We start from the raw sequence: 23,597 nt of genomic DNA, 5'->3' as shown, positions 1-23,597 counted from the left end.
CTATTGGGCCAACTCCACCAATCAGGAGGAGACAGCCACGGCCATTGCCGTTCGAAAGCGCTGGAGACGCTGTAGTACATATGCCAGGCCTCTAGATGGTGCTGTTCTCACAGAATCAGCCCTTGCAAAAACAGAGCTAGAAAATGTCAAATTGAGCAAAATGAGGCATGGCTAAAATGCATGATCTGTTTGGTATTTTGAAAAAGAAAAAGTATAAATATGCCTTATATAGGTATGGTCCTACACTATATTATTCAAATATAGCATGATAGGTCCACTTTAAGTCAAACATGTCCATTAAAATGTTCCAGAGCCTTAAATGACATTTTAATAAATATTCAGACTTTCATTGAGAGTATAAAAACAAACAAACTCAAAGCTCACATTTTGAGGCTGGAAGCAATTCTTCTTTACATTTTAGCTTGTACAAAATATTACAATTATTGATAGAAGAAAGGATTTATTTTGTGTAAGTTGGCTAATCAATTAAAGGTAGGGAAACCGGCTCGAGATACACTTTTTGTTATATTCCATGGAATGCTCTTAACATCCCGATAGCAATGAATATCTTAAGTGCTTTGACAAAAAATCCATAAAAAAAATTCATCTGTGGAAGCCGTAATACTGTAAAAAGTACGACCAATCATTTTAGCCGGCCTGGCTAAAATAACTGGATGGCCTACCTGCCTGTCAGCCTTCCATCTGTGCACAAACTTATCTCGTGCCCTCATTGGTCATGTGCGCGTTCGTGTGTGTTGGAGGAGGGGCTCTGTAAGGAAGTGGCAGATTTTCTCCGGTTGTGTATTTTCAAATTCTAGCGCACTCGAGCTGGTTTCTCAAACTTACCTACCCCACCTTTAACGGCCTAATTGTTTGAGCTGTTCTTACTTTCCCGAGTCAAATTGTCAACGTTTTACTCACCGACTCGTCCTCAATCATCGCTGCAGAGTCAAAGAAGTCTGGTCTTAATTCTGCTCTTTCACGTCTGTTCCTCGATGGCGGCTGGGTAGGAAGAAAGACAAAATAAGACAAAATTGAATTAAAAAGACAATAATGACTAAACACAATGCTCCTATCTTTATTTGCCCTAAATGAAAGGCCCTGGGAGAAAGTGGCGTCACTGACCAGGTCGATCACCATCGTGTCCTCGAACTCCTCGTTCATGTCCTCCAGCTGTCCTCGCGATGACATCATCACGTCCTCGAAGATCGGCTCTGCGTCATCCTCCATCAACCCACGCCTGACGGGAAATCATTAAGAGAGAAAACACAAAACACACCGTTTACAATCTTTTTATCTCAAGCTCTTTATTCTTTAAAGGTCACCTATTATGCAAAATCCACTTCTTCATGTCTCTTCTACATAAACACGTGTCCCCTCTTCTTCATGTCTCTTCTACATCACCATGTGTCCCCTCTTCTTCATGTCTCTTCTCCATCAACATGTGTCCCCTCTTCTTCATGTCTCTTCTACATCACCATGTGTCCCCTCTTCTTCATGTCTCTTCTACATCAACATGTGTCCCCTCTTCTTCATGTCTCTTCTACATCACCATGTGTCCCCTCTTCTTCATGTCTCTTCTACATCAACATGTGTCCCCTCTTCTTCATGTCTCTTCTACATCAACATGTGTCCCCTCTTCTTCATGTCTCTTCTCCATCAACATGTGTCCCCTCTTCTTCATGTCTCTTCTACATCACCATGTGTCCCCTCTTCTTCATGTCTCTTCTACATCAACATGTGTCCCCTCTTCTTCATGTCTCTTCTACATCAACATGTGTCCCCTCTCTTTTTCTCCTGATCCATTTATATAAAAACCTGTCTGAAAATGAGCTGATCAGATTTTGGCCACTTTATGATGTCATAACGATGTGTTGGCTTGTGTAACCATTAGCCAATCACCAACCAAGGTAACCCCCCCCCCCCCCCCCTTATCACCTGAATCTCCTCCTAGAGCACCATTGTGTTCTTTTTAACCAAATATCTCTCAGAGGGGCGTGGGGAGGGGCTCCTTATTTTCATCTAAAGTAACAGACAGAGAATCAGCACTTTGGAAACAGGGCTGAAACAGAGGGGATTATGGGATGCTGCAATGATCTGTTTGGTGTTTGGAGCCAAACACTTCAGAGACACGTTTGTATATATCTGAGACCTGTAATATATTGATGAAAAACAGTATAATAGGGGACCTTTAAAAAAGAACTAGTAATGGAGGCATCAAACGTCATCAGTTTTCTAGCCGGTTCGATTCTTACACAGTCTGCCGGACGCCCTGGTTGCTGCGCGCCTTGATGTAGTTCATGCCCGTCCGGTCCTTCCGGTTCACCTCCTCCATCTTCTGCTGGCCGAGCCACGACATCTGCATCTGAGGACTGGAGACAACACAGGGTCAACATACTGTACCTTCAAAAGACTTCTATGAACTTGGTATAACAAGGAGGCGGAGCTACATCAGTGATGAACAGGTTTACAGTCAGGTGTCAATGTGTAGGTGGATGAGAAAACGGTAAATCGTGAACTTTGTTTGATTTAAAAAAAAAAAAAATGTGTGTAATGTGTCTTTCAGTACTTACAAAAGTGCTATATAATATGTATGTATGAATGTAGTTATGGTGTATAATTCCAGACTATTATTTATGCTTATTGGTAAATAAGTGTATGTACAGTACATAACCTGTCTTCCTTTTGTACGCTTTGGGATAGAAGTGAAAATAAAACCGAAAACTTGGTACCAATTTCTGTGAGTTTTCAAAACTTTTTGGATTTGATGTTTTTCAAGCAACGTTCCAGGCTTAAAAACAGCTATTTCCAGGACTTTTCCAGTTGCTTTAAGACCGTAGGAACCCTGACTTTGATGTTAAAGTGTACTTCTATCATGTGTTTTCACTCACTTGTGGACGAAGTCGTTCTCCGAGCCGGGTTCTGAGTCCGGGTCGGGCAGGTGTTCTGCGGGTCTGTTCTCTCTGAGCACGGTGGAGGTGAGCTGAGGCGTCTGCAGCGCCCCCGGTGTCGGCAGGGTGTCGTTACGCAGCAGCCACGAGCTGTCAACACTACTCTCTTCTGAAAAATGTAGAGAGCTCATAAACACAACAGCAGATAACCATGAACATGTCTCATTTCCCAAAACAGATTAAACACGGTATAATGAACTAGAAAATACAGAGACATTTTGACTGTGTGACTGAAACTTGGGTGCGCATCCAGATGCTAACATTACCCCCGCTTTGTAAGTATTAAGAGCATTAGTTTTATTGTTAAGGTACAACAAAGAATATCCATTAATTTCCGCTCACTTTTAGACTATTTTAACTGTTTATCTATTACATTTTTGGATTCTTGTACCACATTCCTGCATCGTTTCTGCATGGTGTGTTCAAAGATCAAAGCGTTTCCACGGCAACGCCCTGCCAGTGAACGAGAGACACCCTGACAGAGAATGTATTGACAATATTGCGCAACGGCTAGGCGAATCTCTTATAAAAGACATAGCAACCCGACCCCGGTCATTCCGCACGTTTTGATGTGTGTTTTGTGTGTTTCGTGTCAATGCTGCCGGACGAGTAGCGTGACGACATTTGTGGCGGAAGAAGGAGAATAAGATGAGATAAGTATGTAGAATACTAGATACTTCGCCAGTCACAACAAATCTGTGTGCGTGTGTCCCCTCACCCTCGATGCGCTTCTTGTGCACTGCCGGCCGGGCCTTCTTGCTGCGCACGGAGGCGGCCTTGCTGCTGGAGCCCGATGTGACGGACATGAGGTCCTCGTCCCCGCCCGTCAGCAGGCTGTTCCTGTAGGAGATCAGCGGCAGCCACACGTCCTCCCGGCGCTCCGACATCGAGTCCAACATGAACTTCTCCAGGTACGAGTGGCTGAGGAGCATTTCAGCACGATTCATTTAATTTGAAATGAAGTTATGGATGTTTTCAGTGACAGAATGAGGTTCGCCTGACGTAACAGAAAGATGAAAGGGAGTACTTACACCGTCTTTTTGTCTTGGCGGATGAGTTTAGAGGAGAATTCACTGAGAACCTCCAGGAAGGCCAGGTTGAGGGGAGGAAACTCGGTTCCTCGAGGATTCGGGTACTTAAATGCAAACTCTATTCCATCCCTGATACAAGAGAGAGCAAGAGGTAGAAAGTGGAGACAGAACAATTCATTAGGAGTGAGAAAGACAAAGAAGGAAAGTCAAAAAGAAATGGAAGGCAGAAGAAAAACGAGCGTCTGACACCAAAAGATATTTTTAAATTGCTGCCACTAGTTTTATTGTTTTTTTAGTTATTGCCTTATATAAATATGTCTTATATACATATTTATGTTGCATTTGAGCCGAGATCTTAATTGCACAACTACACTGTTCCTGTGTATATGACAAATAAAACCTTTGAAGAAAGCTCGACTTCAGACTTTCCCAAGGCTGAAATAAAATATGTTTTTTTTCCTCAGGATAGAAGAAACTCAGGCCTCTTCCTCACAGCATCCTATGTTTGTAATGGAGGCTATAATACTGAACATTCTCAATGAACTCCAGATTATTCATTTGTTTACACCTGTGAAAAGGTTATAACATATTTTGCTAATTTATTCTGACTTGAGTTGCATTTAAGAATCGTGATAGGAATTAGCTTCTTCAAAAAGTTGTATCGAAATAAAAATATGGTAATTTGTAAATTCTTATACGACATTTTTACATAGATTTTAATCAGCATCACTAAATTGCAGCCCAGTCATCTGTACACTTTCTAATTGATGTAAAGCTGAGAGGATATCAACTTCCATGACTGAACATCAGAGGTGGGAAGTAGTGAAGTACAAATACTTCGTTACTGTACTTAAGTACATCTTTCTGGTATCAGTACTTTACTCCACTACTTATTTTCTGCCGACTTTTTACTTTTACTTCTTACATTTTGAACCCAAATACCTGTCCTTTCTACTTCTTACATTTTCCAAACAGGCTGGTTCCTTTAGTTTGAATGTGTGCTTGGTGGCGTGATCATTATTATTTAGAGTCATTGCGTGCCTATTGATTTGAACACGATCCGTGTATCCATCATTTCCTGGTCTTCTCTAAAGAAGAGGGACCAATGAAAACGTTGTCATGTTGCCGTTGTTCAGCATGGAAACATTCATTAGCTAACAATGACATTATTGTTCTATTAATATAAAGGGAGGTCAGGTACTCTTTAAAACAGCTGCTAGTTATGGGTACTTTTTACTTAACACTAGAACCGCCAATCGGGTCAATTTGACCCAGAGCTGTTTATTATTGTGTGTAACTTTTTTTCAATAAAATATTAAAGTCTTCCAGTTCGTCACTTTTCCTGAAAGTGTGTTATGTAGCACCCTATGTTGTTAAAAATTGTCAATATGAAGTCAGATTGAAGAAATCGCCCAAAAAATTGCCATTATACCTATTTCCGCCCAGCGGGTCATATTGACCCCACCCCTTTTCATATAAACATGACATGTTGCTATAGCAACGCCTTTTGTCTACTGCGGTTCCTTATAGATTGAGAGATAGATTGAGAGAGAGAGAGATAGATGGATAGATATATTGATAGATAGTTATAGATAGAGAGAGAGAGAGAGATAGAGACAGTCTGTAGTGAAGGAGTGCGCTGCCGCTCACGGGAGACTGCTCGCGCTGCGCTCCGCAGCAAACAGCTGTGGGGCGAGTTGAAAGTACGTTATGCTGGCCGCGGTGTCTAAATAATGCTTCCGGGCCAGCGGGCCATTTATAATGTCGAGCCCTGTCATATGAAAAGCTGAGAGTCCACAGATTATATTGGTATACGTTTCATCCCTGTGCAATCAAAACTCACTGTTCAATAAAAGAACATTTTACCTTGAAAATCAATGCATTCTAATAGCGGCTCAATTTGACCCAGGTGGCGGTTTTAGGTATACAAAATCTCTGGCGGTTCTAGTGTTAAGTACATTTCAAAGCCCTCTTTACTTTTACTTGAGTAAAGAAGTTTAGTCAGTACTTCTACTTTTACCAGAGTATCTTTAAACACGAGTATCTGTACTTCTACTTGAGTAAAGGATGTGTGTACTTTTGCCATCTCTGCTGAACATACTGTATATATAATCTAATGCACGTTCTTTCCGTCTGATAAACGCTGTGAGTCCAAACACAGCCTCAGGTCTTACTTGTGCAGCGTGGCCACCGCCTCTCTGGTCTTGATCTGGTCGAGGCCGAAGGTGAGGGCGAAGCGGCGGGCCAGCTCCTTGATCCCGCTGACGTGAGAGGAGGTGCGGTCCAGAGTGGGGCCCTGGTCCTGAAGCAGCTCGTTGAACAGCTGGAACACACAAGACGACACAGTGTTTGTGGGTTTGCATTGATGAAAGCTCTCATCACTTAAACATCTCCTATCATGATATTTTAAGGCATATATTATGGGTCTCAGATATATACAAATATATAAAAAACATGTCTATGATGTGTTTTGCTCAAAATACCAAACAGATCATGCATTTTAGACACCCCTCTATTTCAGCCCTGTTAGAAAAGTGCTGATTCTGGGTCCTTAGCGGAAGAGGGGGAACTTGTGCCTGCTCAGAATTACACGGCAGATTCAGCTAAATGCGGGATGAAACGCCATCATGTTCCAAACCACATCAAGGATTATTTCTGAAACAGTATTGAGCTCAAATGCTTTTTCTCTCTCAGGTTTACCACAAGGTGAGTTCCTTTTTATTTCCTGCTTTCTTACACATGCTCTCTCCAGTACAGGTTAGCTCTGAGTGTTAGCGATGCTAATGTAAACAAAGACCATATTACGTCCAAAACAGTCAGGCATTGTTTCTGATAGCGACGTTTCTGATAGGCCCGTGGGTCCACATTTCCGATATTACGTCATATCGGACGCAAATCTGGATCAGCTCCGTTGTTCCCCCGTTTTTAGAGATTTGGGTACGGAGGAAAAGAGAGAGGGTTTGGTTTTCTGACACTTTGTGAGTTCCCTGACACACCGGGGACACATATGTATGTATAAAGGACAGGAGTGCATTTCGCATGATAGGAGACCTTTAAAGAATGCGATATGTTGTCATGTGATGTTGTTGAAGCCTCACCTGCTGCAGACTGAGGATGAGCGTCTTGGCGCACTGAATCTTGTCCGTCTGTCTTGTTTTACTCAGAGTCTCCTTGATGATGTCGCCGTAATCATTATAATACTGAAGCAGAGAAAACAAAACATGCGGTTAACAACAAGCAAGGGGACAGTTTAGTGCATTTATTATGATATCCTTTACAGGTTTACATCATCAACCTGATTTATGTGCAGAGAATTTCAGGTTGATTTGTTGTTTTCCTTGATTTTCTTATTTATTTCCATTGAATAAGAACTCCTTTATTTTGTAATTATTGCATTAATTCATTTCTATGCTTTTATCTCGCTGCAAACCAACACATTTTTACAAAGATAAATCCGAGAGCAGTCATATTTTTCACATTTAACCCTTATGTTGTGTTCGGGACGGGTCTCCCGTTTCAAGTTAAAATGATATAATAACTACGCTGTATCAGAACAAGGCTTCATGATATCCTCCACAACAGATATATAAACACTACAAAACTGATTTTGACCATTTTTGCCAAGTCTGAAGGTCTCTAAAAAAAAAAAAGTGTATAATTTGGTGTTCTGGTCTGGGGAGACCCAGCAGAATTGTTTTGGGTGACTCGAGGTCAAATTTGGCCCAATCAAGATTCATCTTTGACTTTAGAGACCCCTCCCCCAGCCCCTTCATCCACTGTAACAATAATTGTTCGCAACATGCACCTGGTCTCCCCTCCCTCTCCCCCCACGGGAACTCCACCTTTCATAAAGAATATGTACACTAACACTTGAACCTGAACTCACATATGCACGTGTGCAATATGTGGTGTAATATGTTTTGGGGCCATGACGTTAAATTACAACAGGATTGTACGGTTATGAATGCATTATAAGTTAGTTATGATGTAGTTAAAACAATATTGGATGATAGTCATTTTCTTTTTGTGTTTTGGACTGAGATAAATCATGGGTCAAAATTGACCTGCGAACACCATGAACGGTCACAGCTTTTGAACACAACACAAGGGTTAAGAAGACCCCAAAATGTTACACTATTTTATAATGATATCATGTTAGGACCTCAAAGATTTGCTAAGGGACAATGCGGCAAAATCAGTTTGAGTATTTTGACTCGAGAATAAAGATCTTTCACTGTCTTTTAACACTTATAATCTTATCCTAAACTCCTAATCTGCCGACTTCCAACTTGTATCCGTTTCATATTGCAATTTATTTTTATTTTATATTGATTATTTCAGTGTTTATGTAAAGAACAGTCACCTTCATGTAGTGTTTGAAGATGTCGGCCGCAGCGGGCATGTCTACGATGTCGAAAATGATGAGTTTGCAGAAAGCTGCGAGCAGATTTCTCCTTTTGTGGAGAGCCTCGATCTTATTGGCCTCGTCCTCCTCGTCTCCCTCTGCAGTTGGGAGGAAGTTAGAAGTGAAGAGGAGAAGAAGGAGCGGGAGGAAGAGAAAAGATGAGGTAAAAATCAAATGAATTGTGTTGATCTTTAAAAAGGTCCCCTATTATACTGTCTTTCATCAATATATTACAGGTCTCAGATATATACAAAACATGTCTCTGAAGTGTTTGGCTCCAAACACCAAACAGATCATTGCAGCATCCCATAATCCCCTCTGTTTCAGCCCTGTTTCCAAAGTGCTGATTCTCTGTCTGTTACTTTAGATGAAAATAAGGAGCCCCTCCCCACGCCCCTCTGAGAGATATTTGGTTAAAAAGAACACAATGGTGCTCTAGGAGGAGATTCAGGTGATAAGGTGGGGGGGGGGGTTACCTTGGTTGGTGATTGGCTAATGGTTACACAAGCCAAACAATCGTTATGACATCATAAAGTGGCCAAAATCTGATCAGCTCATTTTCAGACAGGTTTTTATATAAATGGATCAGGACAAAAAGAGAGAGAATCTTTGTTCCTGAAACTTCCAGAGTCTCTTTCCACAGAGGGGACACATGTTGATGAAGAAGAGACATGAAGAAGAGGGGACACATGTTGATGTAGAAGAGACATGAAGAAGAGGGGACACATGTTGATGTAGAAGAGACATGGAGAAGAGGGGACACATGTTGATGTAGAAGAGACATGAAGAAGAGGGGACACATGTTGATGTAGAAGAGACATGAAGAAGAGGGGACACATGTTGATGTAGAAGAGACATGAAGAAGAGGGGACACATGTTGATGTAGAAGAGACATGAAGAAGAGGGGACACATGTTGATGTAGAAGAGACATGAAGAAGAGGGGACACATGGTGATGTAGAAAAGACATGAATAGCATATTTGCATAATAGGTGACCTTTAACAGTATTTAATTATTATGTATTTCCTTAAACGTCATTGGACTCTCACCCATGCTCTGACTCTCTTCGTCCTGGTCGATGAAGACGTGGTCCAGGACGAAGTTGAGCAGCTCGTTCTGCAGAGTGCCGTCCGGGTTGAAGACGAGCGGCTGGAGCCCCTCCCTGCTGCCGGAGGCCAGCTGGTGACTGAAGATCGTCAGCAGGTCGCAGAGCAGCATGAACGCCTGATGCAGGAGCAAATGAAGGGTTGGGATTTGAGTAAAAAAACCTACCTCAAGTCATCATTCTCACCATGGCCTTTGACCCCTAACCCATCACAGTCCCCTACTGCTAGTTTGTTTGTTCACCATGTAAAGCGGCCTTGGGTCCCTTGAAAGGCGTTATACAAATGTAATCTATTATTATTATTATTACTGTCTATTCTACCTATTCCTTTACTAGTAACTAGCCTTTTAGCATAAACAAATGGGGAAACAAATACATTTGAAAGCAATTGAAACAAAAAACTATTTCCCAGAGTAACTCAACAACAAATGTCAAAATATGAAAAATGACAGACGAAAATACAGGGAAACATTTCAATGATTTTTTAACACTACAATTATTTTTGCTATCTGTCTATCCTTCTATATCCTCTCCAGGATTACATATCAAACCTCAAATTGTCATATATCACAAAATGTGACAGTCGTGTCTTGCACTAATGTACATTCCCAAAGATATTGAAGTGACTGTTATTTTGTATATTGATTGTTGTGTTTTCATCTTAATGTGTGCATATGTATAGATGTGTCTGTTGATTGTGTATATATAGGATATACATATTTTATCAATATTTGTATTTTTGTATTCGGGATTGTGTGAAACGGTATTTCGATCTCTCTGTCTGTACAACTGAAAGATTGACAATTAAGTTGACTTTGACTTGATGAATTGTAATGAAAGCTGTACACTGTTTATAAGTTAAAATTGTTCACCTGTTCTCAACACACATTTATTCTTCACTAAAGGTGTGCGCAGCTTGTTTCAGATGGCTTTTGTTACCTGCTCTTTGACCATTGTGTTGACGTTGGACAGGCACTGCTGGCACACAGCCAGGAACGACTTCACCACTCTCCTGAGAGCCAACATGTCCTCCTGCACACACACACACACACACACACACACACACACATCATAAGTGTCACAAATAATGAGCAGCCACACTAGCAGATAAACAAAAAGAAAATCGTTATTAGGTACAGTTCGAACAGTGACACGCACACACACACACGCACACACACACACACACACAACACACACACACACACAACACACACACACACACACACACACACACACACACACACACACACACACACAACACACACACACACACACACACACACACACACACACACACACACACACACACCACACACACACACACACACACACACACACACACACACACACACACACACACTAAAACCAGCAGCATTTTGCCTTAGTAAATATCTTATTAAACATTATGCTTCCTCCTGCTCCTTTTCGGACACTTATAATTAATTATTATTATTTTTGTTGAATATATAAATATTGTTTGACACAAAAAGTGTTGTGTTCTACCAATACAGTATTCTGTTTTTAAATAATCTGTTCGAAATAAAGGTGGAAATAAAATAAGTAGTGGAATAAAGTACTGATACCAGAAAAATGTACTTAAGTACAGTAACGAAGTATTTGTACCCCACTACTTCCCACCTCTGGTCAAATAAGTGATTAGCTAAGGACAGAAAATGTATCTACAGGTAAGTATTATTCAGGATCCATGTGTCACCTTGCTGGGAGAGCCCTCTGTGACCTTCACCAGCTGCCAGAGGACGGAGTAGTGCGAGCACTGCAGGGCCTGCACGGCGATCTGCTCCGGCATGGAGCCCTGCTCGATGCCCGCCTTCAGCAGCCGGTAGCAGCTCCCAAATAAATCCCACCGGGTCAGGTCATGGGCGCTGAAACAGGAAACAAGAGGTCAATAAATCACATTCATAGAGTATCTGTCATTTAGCTTTAATGAAGTGATATCCAGTGCTTTCAGTCAGTTAACATAACAGTTTCTCTTCTCTTACTTGTGGAAGGCTGTGAGTCTCTTGAGCGTAGATAAAACGTTGTAGATATCGTCGTCATCGGCCTCCTCCGCCTGCAGAATAACAAACACCTGTTAGTGCACAAAGACTACGGATGCTGGGGTCATATGCGAGGATGCTGGATATAAATTGGTCTGATGAATTATGGGAAATGTTATATTATTAAATTAAATGTTATTATAATTTTCTTTCATTGACATAACAAGCACCTTCAAAATGGTTTAGTCCACAACTTTAGATGAATAGAACATCATTAAAATTAGCATGTTAGCAAGTGTGAAGTGTTTTTGTTAACAAGTCAATTGCATTTGGTTAGATCAGAGCTTTGCGATCATACATTCTCTTTGATCACTCACATATTCTCTGAAGAGAATTTCACCAAAATGTGAAATGATGGATTAAATATCTAATGAATGGTTCATTATATCAGATAATAAAAAATCATATCAGGCATCCCTAGTTATGTGTTACTACCTTTATACTTAAGAATTCCATACCTCTAATTGTCCACACTTCCTGTGCATCTTGCGGCTTCACTTCAAAGACATTAAGTGCTTACTTTTACACCTGCATCTGCACCAACCCCTGCTTCTCTTCCCTCATACCTCCCCATATCCATATCCACTCATACCTCCTGCAGCAGATCCTCCACGGAGTGAGAGAAGCGGTCGGTCATCTCGTCGATGAGCTGCGAGCGGGCGATGTCCACGCGGTTCATGATGGTGTACTCCTCGGAGCAGAGGATGCTGTAGGTCTTACTGCAGGCCTCCAGCACGTCCATCTCGATGTGCTTCTCCACCACCAGGCGGATCTGCTTCAGCAGGGCGTCCAGGTGCTTCTCCATCCGCCCGGCGCTGTACACGTCCAGGTCGAAGAACTGAGGGATCTGCAGCAGGTTGGCCACCTTCTCAGAGTCCGCCTGGTACTGTGAGGAGATGGAGAGGGGAGAAACAGATAATCAGGACATCAGAGTCTACACACCTTCCATCGCAGACTGAAAACCACGGCCATTTCTTCCTATAGGCGGACTATGTGGATACATAGGGCCCCCGCAGCCACTAGGGGGCCCCCAAGCTGAAAGTTCAGGTCCAGCCTCAATATATTTGGAGAATTAAAATTAGCCATCTTTATTTGTAGACAGCTAAGCCCCCTCCTGTGTTCGGTGAAGCATTATATGCTTAAAATCAAATGTAGGATATAAACACAACTAAACTGCAATGATAGCAAAGCTGTGGCTTGTGTTTGTGGGGTAATAACGTCCAAATCATCCCTGGGCTGTCAGCCAATGAGTGACGTCTGAGGAAGATGAAAAATGTAAATTAAACATTGTTGAGAAAATGCTGCATCTCTTGCATTTATTGACGTAGAGGAGCCTTATTGTTTACCCTTTTTAATATAATTTGATAAAGTTTCAATTGCTTGGTTTTCGTGAAATTAGCCTGTTTTCCTCTTAAAGTGTAACAGATTGATGCGTCTCCACAGATCAAATAGGGCCCCCAAAAAGCTAGGAACGGCCCTGCTGAAAACTCACTTGTTTCCACTGCATCTTAAATTATCATTCATGTTTGTTGATTTGTGAAGCGCTCTGAGACAAATGTGTTTTGTGATATTGGGCTATATAACTACATTTGAATTGAATTGAATCATAATAATAATAATTTAACAAGAAAAATGATCTTCTGTACGTAGGTTTGGCTTTGAGTGAAGCTAATGCAGTGGCACTTCATCTGGTTGGGTTTATAGATAGGAGATGTACCTGCAGGATTCTTGCTTTTGAGTTTGTTTCTCGACTTACAATGAACTTATTGTAAGTCGCTTTGGATCAAAGAGTCAGCACAATGTACTGTAATGTAATCAATATGATGTATAGCTTATAATACTTCATAAAAAAGCCTTCTGCAGCATAGTTGTATATCTCTTTTAAGGTCAAATGAGTTGTCAGGAAACATTAGGCGCGTTCACACCAAGTACTTTGCCGTATTTAGTGCTGGCACTTAATGCCCCGGCACTTATTACCCCAGGGCATTTAGTACAGATTGCGTTCACACCGGAATAAATTCCCTGAGGGAAGATTATGCAAATGAGCCTGAGTCGAAACATTTCAGAGTTGTACGGGGCGTGGTTTGCAATTCGCCCAGCCAATCAGAACTGGGGCAATTTTTTCCCCCAGGAAAGTACCATCTCTTAGCAGGCACTAAAAATGGGGGTAAAAGTTCCCGAGATGAAGTGCTCTTTTTGGTGTGAATGCGACATAAGGGGTACTAACGGAACTAAATGCGAAAAGTACGGTGAAAAGTACTCCGGTGTGAACGCGGCTATTACATTACATTACATTACTTGTCACTTGTTAGACTCTTTTATCCAAAGCGACTTACATACTCAATACTGTGGCCAATCCCCACAGGAGCAATTTGGGGTGAAGTGTCTTGCCCAGGGACACAATGACATGCTGATTGCAATGGGGTTTGAACCTGTGACCCCCTGGAGTTTTACAGTTTTACAGTTTTTTTCAACTCTTCAACTCTTCATCTTAAAATAACAAAGCTTTGAGGTGCTTTTTGTAAAAGACTGAATGGGCTTTAATTACATAATGAATCAGATAAGCGTCCTGACAATGTGAATTATTCCAGAAGCACCGCTACTAGTGCATCAGATAAGTTAGCACATTGTAAAATAGAGAAAAGCTGAGAAATGGGTTGCTCTGATGCTCATTTACCGGGATCTATACAGAAAAAAAGTCACAAGCCGACATTCAGATGCAGAAAAGACAAAAAACAAACCCATCAATCTCTTTTTTTGTTTCCCAGTTAATAAAACAGACAAGTATTTGGCCAGCCCACCTCTCCAGATTGGCTTTCATTCAATAACACTCCTCATGGCTATATAAATAACACCCTGATCAATTATTTGGACAAACAGATCAGTCACTCCGCCGCCTGTTAATCAGTGTCTGCTGCAGGATGAGCTTCATAGAGGTTTTACCTTGGACAGCAGCATGGGCAGCGCCATGATGTAGTGCTCTGTCAGTTTGTTCTTATCGTCTATCTGCGTCTTCCTCTCCTTCGCTGTCAACACCTGGACAAGCAGAATGTCAAATGTGTAAAAAAATGCATGAAAAAGGGAAATAAACAGGGATTTTCTGAGTCTTCTGTTCTTTCATTGTGACCAAGAAAGTTGTTCATGGATAGAACAAATACATCTGTTTTGCAATCTCAGCATGTATTCATAAATGTGCCGAAGCTTGCTGACAAGAAATACACACTTTCATTTTGAACTTTGAGCACTTGAATTGAACACTTAAGCCGGTTACACACAGGTGGTGTTTTTAGAAATTGTGTCAATTTAACGCTGAATTAATCTATGAATGAAAAACAGAAGGTGTCTGAACCAAGGGGGGGAGAATTGTATTATTCTGAAACACTGAAAATATGAAGAAAACCATCTGTAAAAAAAAGTCATGTGAAAATCTATTCTTTGAAATTGGCATATTAAGACATCTACATTCATTTAGTAACCAAGGACAATAGCACCGGACTGCTATCTCAACACAACTGTGTCAATATGTGTACAGTTAAAGTGAATTCTGGTAGTACAGTGTGTATACTCGACCTACCCGTTTGCCGGTGCCTCTGCCGACCGGTGGGTGAGCCTCTGCTGCCTGACGGAGGGTGCACACCATCAGCTCTATCAGAGCGCTCTCCTGTCTGTCCGACAACACTGCAAACACAGGAGGAGAGAGTCAGAGAAACCAGTCAGAGACATGACAGAGAGTCAGAGAAACCAGTGAGGAGACAATACAGAGAGTCAGAGAAACCAGTCAGTGACATGACAGAGAGTCAGAGAAACCAGTGTGGAGACAATACAGAGAGTCAGAGAAACCAGTGAGGAGACAATACAGAGAGTCAGAGAAACCAGTGAGGAGATAATACAGAGAGTCAGAGAAACCAGTGAGGAGATAAGACAGAGAGTCAGAGAAACCAGTGAGGAGACAATACAGAGAGTCAGAGAAACCAGTCAGAGACAATACAGAGAGTCAGAGAAACCAGTCAGAGACAATACAGAGAGTCAGAGAAACCAGTCAGAGACAATACAGAGAGTCAGAGAAACCAGTCAGAGACAATACAGAGAGTCAGAGAAACCAGTCAGAGACAATACAGAGAGTCAGAGAAACCAGTGAGGAGATAAGACAGAGAGTCAGAGAAACCAGTGAGGAGATAAAGCAGAGAGTCAGTGGTCATTATAGGTCAGGAACAGAGAGAGAGAATAAAAGACAACCAGAGAGTTTCAATTAGCAAGATTTCATGACATCATCTCTTCAATTCAAGATTCAAGGATTTTATTGTCATTGGTACATAGCTACAGTGTAGTTATGTAGTTATATGTGTAGAATGAAAATCTTAGGTCACAGGGTCCTCCAACAGTGCAACAGAACAACACAGATACAATAGTGTAAGTAAATACAAATAAAACAGAATAGAATAGAAATAGTTCTTAATATTCTAGCTGACATGGCTGTGATGTTGTGCTTGACGTGAAGAAGAGGCCTAAAGCTGTTTCACAGGGTTTAAGGAGAGAACAGTTTAATGTGTGTGTGTGTGTGTGTGTGTGTCGTACCCTCCTCTCCCTGCACAGGTTCCTCCAGCAGAAGCTCAGTCATACACTCCCAGTCCTTCAGCAGCTCCTGAGAGCTCTCCCACAGCGAGTCCACCAGGTATGCTGCGTGTTCATGGAGCTACGAACACACACACACACACACACACACACACACACACACACACACACACACACACACACACACACACACACACACACACACACACACACACACACACACACACACACACACACACACACACACACACACACACACACACACACACACACACACACACACACACACACACACACACACACACAAAATCAGGATTCTTATAATTCATATTCACAACTGTTATTGTTCTACAGAGCTGATTAAAAAAAAGCTTAATTATATAGTTTATTGTCTGTGACTGATGATTTTCTTCCTCTAATGTTGCAAGTGGGCCAGTTTCAAAAATACACCAACTCGCCAATAAAATAACACATATATTTTTAACTGCAAATATAAATTCTTCAGTTCATGCTCAGTTCATATCATCCATCATGTTGGAATCGTGTGTTACCTCGCTCTCCAGAAAGAAGAGCACCAGCATGCGGATGAGGTTTCCGTTGGGACTGCTCCTCCCTCTGCGCTTCGCCAACGCTTCCTCCGCCAGAGGGTCATGACGACTGAACAATCTGAGAGGGAGGAGGGAGAGAAGAGGAGAGGGAAATGTGAGAGAGATGAATAGACGTATCAGTGAGCAAAATGGAGGAAGAACAGGGAGAAAGGCAGATCTTCAAATCACTATAAAATGACAAATAGATCCGACTTAAATGAATCTCAACATTATTTCAAGTCAGAATTGTTTGAGGTTGAATTAGGAGATGGACTCACTTCCTGTGCAGGAACTCTCCGGCAGCTACTGCCACAGGTCGGTGGGCCGAGTAGACCAGGTGGTACACGTTCTCACAGTCCTCATTGGATAGGGCGTCTTCACTGCCCCTGCAACAGATCATCAAAATGAGTTACACTCAACACAAGAACACAAACCGACGTTTATGTCTCCTCAGTAAAAGACAGAGGTGGGAAGTAGTGGAGTACAAATACTTCGTTACTGTACTAAAGTAATGTTTCTAGTATCAGTACTTTACTCCACTACTTATTTTTCTGACGACTTTTTACTTTGACTTCTTACATTTTTAACACAAATACCTGTACTTTCTACTTCTTACATTTTTAACACAAATACCTGTACTTTCTACTTCTTACATTTTCCAAACAGGCTGGTTCCTTTAGTTTGAATGTGTGCTTGGTGGCGTGATCATTATTATTTAGAGTCATTGCGTGCCTATTGATTTGAACACGATCCGTGTATCCATCATTTCCTGGTCTTCTCTAAAGAAGAGGGACCAATGAAAACGTTGTCATGTTGCCGTTGTTCAGCATGGAAACATTCATTAGCTAACAATGACATTATTGTTCTATTAATATAAAGGGAGGTCAGGTACTCTTTAAAACAGCTGCTAGTTATGGGTACTTTTTACTGAAGTACATTTCAAAGCCCATACTTCTTTACTTTTGCAAGAAACTAAATGTGTTAAATCCAGGGTTCATACACTTTTTCCCCAATGCTTCTCCATGACTTCTCCATGACCTATACCTAATTTTCCATGACCAAAAACATGACTCTGTCTCAGCGGTCCCACTGAAAATGGTTTATTTTAACATGGAACAGGAAAATAAGGTCTGAAACATGTTGTGCCTATCTAAAACAAATCAAATAATAGGCTTACTAGCTTCTACACGCTAAAGCAACTAAAATCTCTCACCAGCAAAATACCTCGTCAGTTAAATGCCATTTTACGTTTCATTACTATACGATACAGTATTTATTATCATTATAGTATTACTATTTCGGCGATTAGATCAAATATAAATTATATTTGATGCAACTTTAGTTTCATTTCCCAAACTTTTCCAAAACTTTGGGAAAAATATTATTTTCCATAACTTTTCCAGGGCCTGGAATTAGCATTTTGAATTTCCATGACTTTTCCAGGTTTGTAATGACCATAAGAACCCTGTAAATCTATAAAGGAATATTTGTGAGGCTAAACGTGATGATCAGTAAACTGGCTTTGTAGAACAATCCTTAGTTCCTTGTTTATTAAAACACTGAATGCAAGGCAAGTTTATTTATATAGCACCTTTCAACACAAGGCAATTCAAAGTGCTTTACAAAAATGAAAGACATTAAGAAAATGGCATTTAAAAACAGCAAAGATAATAAAATAAACATTAAAAGCACATGCAGCCTGATCCCCATCTGAAGCATCTTGTCTAGTTATTGACTTGTGACCTTAGACGTGTACTTTTAATGGCTTGACATTTATGTGATCAATTATAAATGAATCTTGTTAAAAATAGAGCAACACTTCAGTCTGTGTAGGTACGGGAAAAAGGTTGAAAGCATTGAAGTGACTCACTGCAGGATGAGTGTGACCAGTCTGATGGCCTCCACCGCCACATCATACTCCTTATCCAGCGTCATGGAGACGATACGGTCCTGTCGAAACAGAGAGAAATACAGGAATAAGTCAACTGAAATGCAACACAATCTAAGCATTGCTCAGTTCTGCTCTTGAGTATGTAAAAGCAGTCAGGATTTCTCGTTGTGTGTTACCTTGAAGCGGTTGGTGAAAAGCTCTAACTTTGGGAACAGCTCTCGGTTTGTGTACAGGTTCTGCAGAGCCTTCAGGCACTTCAGACGCACCTCTCCTTGCTGAAAGATAGAGCGGCCATTAAAAGGCTATTCTTTCTTTGTGTGAACATTATCAAAACCATTGAATGAGTTTAGTGTCGGGGCACACACTGGAAAAAATGCTACTCCAAAAACAATTTAAACAATAATGAAAATAAGCCGTTTTCACTTCAAATATGTTAAAAAATCGGCCAATAGAACGAGGGAAAATCTGCTTGGTAAGATTTCTTAAAATAAGAAGGGATATTTAGATAACTACTTTTGACCTATATTTGACCAGAATCAGGAAATGTTGTGTTACACTATAACCCGCAAATACTCAAAAGTGTTCTGTGTTCTGATGTTAGTTGGTGATTTTCTAATAAATATGTAAAAAAATATGTGTTTCATCTGAGATACAACTCAAAATAAGATTTTTTGACTTAACAAGATGATGCATTGTCTAAAAACAAGAGCCGATATCTCACTGCAGTGTTACTTCTGAAGTTATTATGTCTTATATCAGGTGTAGACACATATTCTGACTAGATATTACACAAATATACTTGGCAAGATTTCAAGTGTTTGTGGTGCATTAACCTTGTTTAAAAAAGTGCGAGGGGAAATAGCTCAGTCAGATGTGATGGATGTGTTCTTACCCTATCGTGTAGTGTCCAGCCAACATACTTCAGGTAACTGTCATTAAGAAAAGCATCGCTGTACATTTTCATCCACACTCCAATCTCTTCAATACAGATGGCTCGGATTTCAGCAATCGCATCCCTAGAAAACCAAGAGTAGCACAAAAACATTATTATTATCAGTTTAAGAATTGTTATTACATTTATAATGGTGAAAAACAAGTCTCCGAACGGCTATGATAGACAACATATGACAAAAGCTGATCATGTCTGGTTAGTAATTCATTTGAACATGTAAGTAACATTATCTTCTAGAAGTTACAAACAAATCAATACATCAAATTAAATCAAATGTACCTGTAGCGATGCACAAAGATTCCCTTGAAGATCGAGTTCATCATATTCTCTATTTCATCCTGATTTTCTTGAAGCTGCAACGACAAAAATGCAAAGTTTTACTACAAGAGCGTGATGAAAAACATAAGAGAAAATCTTAGGAAATGTTGGCATCTACTACCAACGTCATGACAAGTAATGATCACACAAGACAACATGTTATATTGCTGCAAAACCAAAATAAAAAATGTGTAAGATATGAGAAACAAACCATAAAATACTCAGTTAAGCAATGGTTTCACGACTATGTGTTAAAAACTCTGCGTGAAAAGCTTTAGTTATTTAAAGGTCCCCTATTATACTGTTTTTCATCAATATATTATAGGTCTCAGATATATACAAAACATGTCTCTGATTGGCTCCAAACACCAAACAGATCATTGCAGCATTACCCATAATCCCCTCTGTTTCAGCCCTGTTTCAAAAGTGCTGATTCTCTGTCTGTTACTTTAGATGAAAATAAGGAGCCCCTCCCCACGCCCCTCTGAGAGATATTTGGTTAAAAAGAACACAATGGTGCTCTAGGAGGAGATTCAGGTGATAAGGTGGGGGGGGGGGGGGTTTACCTTGGTTGGTGATTGGCTAATGGTTACACAAGCCAACAAATCGTTATGACATCATAAAGTGGCCAAAATCTGATCAGTTCATTTTCAGACAGGTTTTTATATAAATGGATCAGGACAAAAAGAGAGAGAATCTTTTTTCCTGAAACTTTCAGAATCTCTTTCCACAGAGGGGACACATGTTGATGTAGAAGAGACATGAAGAAGAGGGGACACATGTTGATGTAGAAGAGACATGAAGAAGAGGGGACACATGTTGATGTAGAAGAGACATGAAGAAGAGGGGACACATGTTGATGTAGAAGAGACATGAAGAAGAGGGGACACATGTTGATGTAGAAGAGACATGAAGAAGTGGATTTTGCATAATAGGTGCCCTTTAATATCAAACATCAACCCACCTCCTTCCTCTTCTGCAGAAGCAGCTCCAGCTTGTCGTTGGCTCGTTTCCCGGCGATCTTGTTCCTCTCGGCCTCGTACTGCCTCTGCGTGTTGTCCTGGTGAATGCTCAGGTTCAGCGCCACGTTCACCAGCGCCGTCATCAGCTTCATCGCTGCGCACACACAGAAGCACATTTAAGGATCAGAAACACATACATGTAAAGGCCTCAGACTTGCATCACAGGAAACAATTTGTAAACTATTTGTAAACAATTTGTAAAACAAAACCAAGTTTACAACCAAGGAATTCCAATGAATTTTTATGTTGCAGGTATAACAGTCAGATGCAAATACAGTTTATCAGAAGCATTAAGATATAAAAGTGAAGCTGTTAATAATCAAACAACTTTTCAACAATGTAATGACATGCCACTTGTAAGATGTTGCGCTACCAAACAAACACTAGTGGTGTTGTCATTCACTGCTGACTGTTTAGGAGGTGTGTAACTCACAGAATTACTCAAAACAAAATGTCTCATTGTAATGACGACCTCTGTTGCTGCCGTCCTTACCTGCTAACGTGGAGGTGTGTCTGAAGGCTCGCACTTGAGAGTCGGACAGCCCGGTGAGGAGGGAGATCACCGTGTCCATCATGTACTCGTCGTAGATGATGCTGTACTGACACTGGCGGATCAGGACGCTGATGAACTCGCAGAAGTTGTAGCGGAACTTCTTCCACAGCGGCCCGGGCATCGTGAGAGGATAATCCCCGCTGTCCTGTTGACAGAGTGTTGGGAAAATACTGAATGTCCTCTTCCAATATCAGAGTCCACATGATAACAAAGGTATCCCAACTGTAGCTGTGAACATGACAGGATGTATGATTACCTAGAAGAGCATTAGGACTGTTTGAGGCATATGATAGCTATGTGATGTAACATGATGATTCAGCCTCTATGGAGATAGACATATGACAAGCATGATCATTTCTGACGTGGAGCTAATCTGAAGTAAACATTGAATACTGCTTTCTATTCCTCCATCTTGTGACTGTGTAACTCCCTCTCTTGGATATCAGCATGTGAAGGACACTGTTCAGGAACTAGTTGATGCTCTGTATGTGATGACTACTTCCATTCTGGAGAGGATCACAAATACATGGATCCTGAGATTGAAGCTCAAGCCGGTGACCAGTGATATTTTCTTAACACAAAACATCCTGATCAGAGCGGCTTCATCATCGTTTATCAGAGGTATCTTGTTCAAGCCTCTTTGCTGGCAACAATATCACTTCAGTTTTGGAGTTACTTTGGAGAAATATTGTTCAGCTGGCGAACTCCACAACCCATAAAGCTTTACTGTCAACTGTGTTATATTTTTCAAGTCAACTATAATATTAGACATATGAAGAAGTTAAACTTTAAACATCCATGACTTAAACACTTTATCCAGGATAAAAGCCACATAGCTGCACCTGCAAGGTGAATACAGCTGGTAAAAGAAAAAGTGTTTGAATGCGTACATTAACAGGTTTATGAAATCACTGCCCCGTCCAAGACACGAGTGGATCTGACTTTAATTAGGAGAATTTGACTCGAGTGTTTCGTCAACTTAATGTGTTGCTTAAAATAATACTTCTGCATACAGTATGTGACACTGTGAGTGTTGCACGGCCAGATACGGCTCAAGAAGCTGACTCAGATAAGGAAATATATGATACATTATGATGTGATATGATATGAATGATAATGGGACACATCGACGTCTGCACTCACAGTGCCGCGGACTGTACTAATGTTACTCTGATCCGGTTACTTATGTCGTGGCAGATATTTAAGTAAGCTTTCTTAACGCTAATGTTATAATAGTCAGATTGCTCTGACGATGGGAGGGGATATTCTATTAATTTTCACGTTCACACAGTCAGTTGATTTTTGCCGGCTGTCTTTCCTGCAACGGCAGTTTTTCTGTATTTCCTCTATCCTGTAATATGACTTGATCGCTTTAAACTCCGCACACACGGAGCTCTGATTGGTCAGCAGGCGGTGCTTTCACTGAGTTGATCTCTTAGCCTGCAACCTAACCTGCTCCGGACCAGGTTAGCCGCTCAGCATAAGTTACCATGGAGATCTAGCCTGCTAAAAAGAGAACCAGCGTCGTAGGACCGGAAACCCCGAGTTTTCCCTGAAGTTAGCCCGCTAAGCGAAAATCCGGCTTCGTAGTACAGGCCTCAGATCTTGTTTGTTATCTTATTGTTGTTGTTGTTGTGCAATGCGGTGTGATTTATATATAACTGAGGTGGGCGGTGGGTGGTCAGAGTAACTTTTATTGTGCCATTTATGCTGCTGCTGCAGTGTTTGGTCTACATGTTCATGATGTAAATAGAGGTAATGATCTTAATAATAATATATTATAATGCATTTTATTTATAGAGCGTGATTTCTTGAAACTCAAAGACACTTAACAGAGTAAAAATTAATAAAAACATAGTTAAAATATATCAAACACAACATTAATTACATATTAAAAGCAGTTCTGAAAAGGTGATTTTTGATTTGATCTGATCTTAATAATATTATTTATCAGTGGGATTTGGTATCAAGTGTGTTTTATTTTCTATATGTTTCGTAAATTGTGGCATATTATCCCTGAACGTGAGAAGAGGACACACTGTGTATCGCTTCTATAGACTGGCAACATATTTGATATGCTAATAATTATGATAAATACAGCAACACATCCTTCACAAGATAACCCTTTGAACTCTAACAATTCTCCGTCTGAA

At 40.8% G+C, this 23,597-nt stretch overlaps 1 protein-coding gene across 4 annotated transcripts in view; it reads right to left on the bottom strand.

Annotated features, from left to right (window-relative positions):
* The window catches only part of stag1a (stromal antigen 1a), a 74,479-nt gene that overhangs the window by 1,860 nt on the left and 49,022 nt on the right, over window positions 1-23,597 (bottom strand). The window contains exons 7-31 of one of the 4 annotated variants that reach the window (XM_034144435.1): window positions 21,385-21,589; window positions 20,834-20,985; window positions 19,831-19,904; window positions 19,492-19,615; window positions 18,776-18,874; window positions 18,579-18,658; window positions 16,987-17,094; window positions 16,673-16,787; window positions 16,125-16,242; window positions 15,124-15,227; window positions 14,493-14,585; window positions 12,142-12,435; window positions 11,493-11,563; window positions 11,207-11,375; window positions 10,432-10,524; window positions 9,437-9,611; window positions 8,346-8,488; window positions 7,081-7,182; window positions 6,157-6,305; window positions 3,983-4,111; window positions 3,670-3,872; window positions 2,892-3,060; window positions 2,256-2,372; window positions 1,126-1,240; window positions 922-1,002 (exon numbers count right to left, since the gene is read on the bottom strand). In XM_034144435.1, coding sequence (XP_034000326.1) covers window positions 922-1,002; window positions 1,126-1,240; window positions 2,256-2,372; window positions 2,892-3,060; window positions 3,670-3,872; window positions 3,983-4,111; window positions 6,157-6,305; window positions 7,081-7,182; window positions 8,346-8,488; window positions 9,437-9,611; window positions 10,432-10,524; window positions 11,207-11,375; window positions 11,493-11,563; window positions 12,142-12,435; window positions 14,493-14,585; window positions 15,124-15,227; window positions 16,125-16,242; window positions 16,673-16,787; window positions 16,987-17,094; window positions 18,579-18,658; window positions 18,776-18,874; window positions 19,492-19,615; window positions 19,831-19,904; window positions 20,834-20,985; window positions 21,385-21,589 — 3,282 coding nt within the window. The remainder of the gene's footprint in view (window positions 1-921; window positions 1,003-1,125; window positions 1,241-2,255; window positions 2,373-2,891; window positions 3,061-3,669; window positions 3,873-3,982; window positions 4,112-6,156; window positions 6,306-7,080; window positions 7,183-8,345; window positions 8,489-9,436; window positions 9,612-10,431; window positions 10,525-11,206; window positions 11,376-11,492; window positions 11,564-12,141; window positions 12,436-14,492; window positions 14,586-15,123; window positions 15,228-16,124; window positions 16,243-16,672; window positions 16,788-16,986; window positions 17,095-18,578; window positions 18,659-18,775; window positions 18,875-19,491; window positions 19,616-19,830; window positions 19,905-20,833; window positions 20,986-21,384; window positions 21,590-23,597) is intronic. The other 3 variants (XM_034144437.1, XM_034144436.1, XM_034144438.1) reach the window with 3 other exon arrangements.

The sequence above is a fragment of the Trematomus bernacchii genome, unplaced genomic scaffold (genome assembly GCF_902827165.1).
Source record: "Trematomus bernacchii unplaced genomic scaffold, fTreBer1.1, whole genome shotgun sequence".
Lineage (NCBI taxonomy): Eukaryota > Metazoa > Chordata > Actinopteri > Perciformes > Nototheniidae > Trematomus > Trematomus bernacchii.
This window is presented reverse-complemented; position numbering and strand designations above follow the sequence as displayed.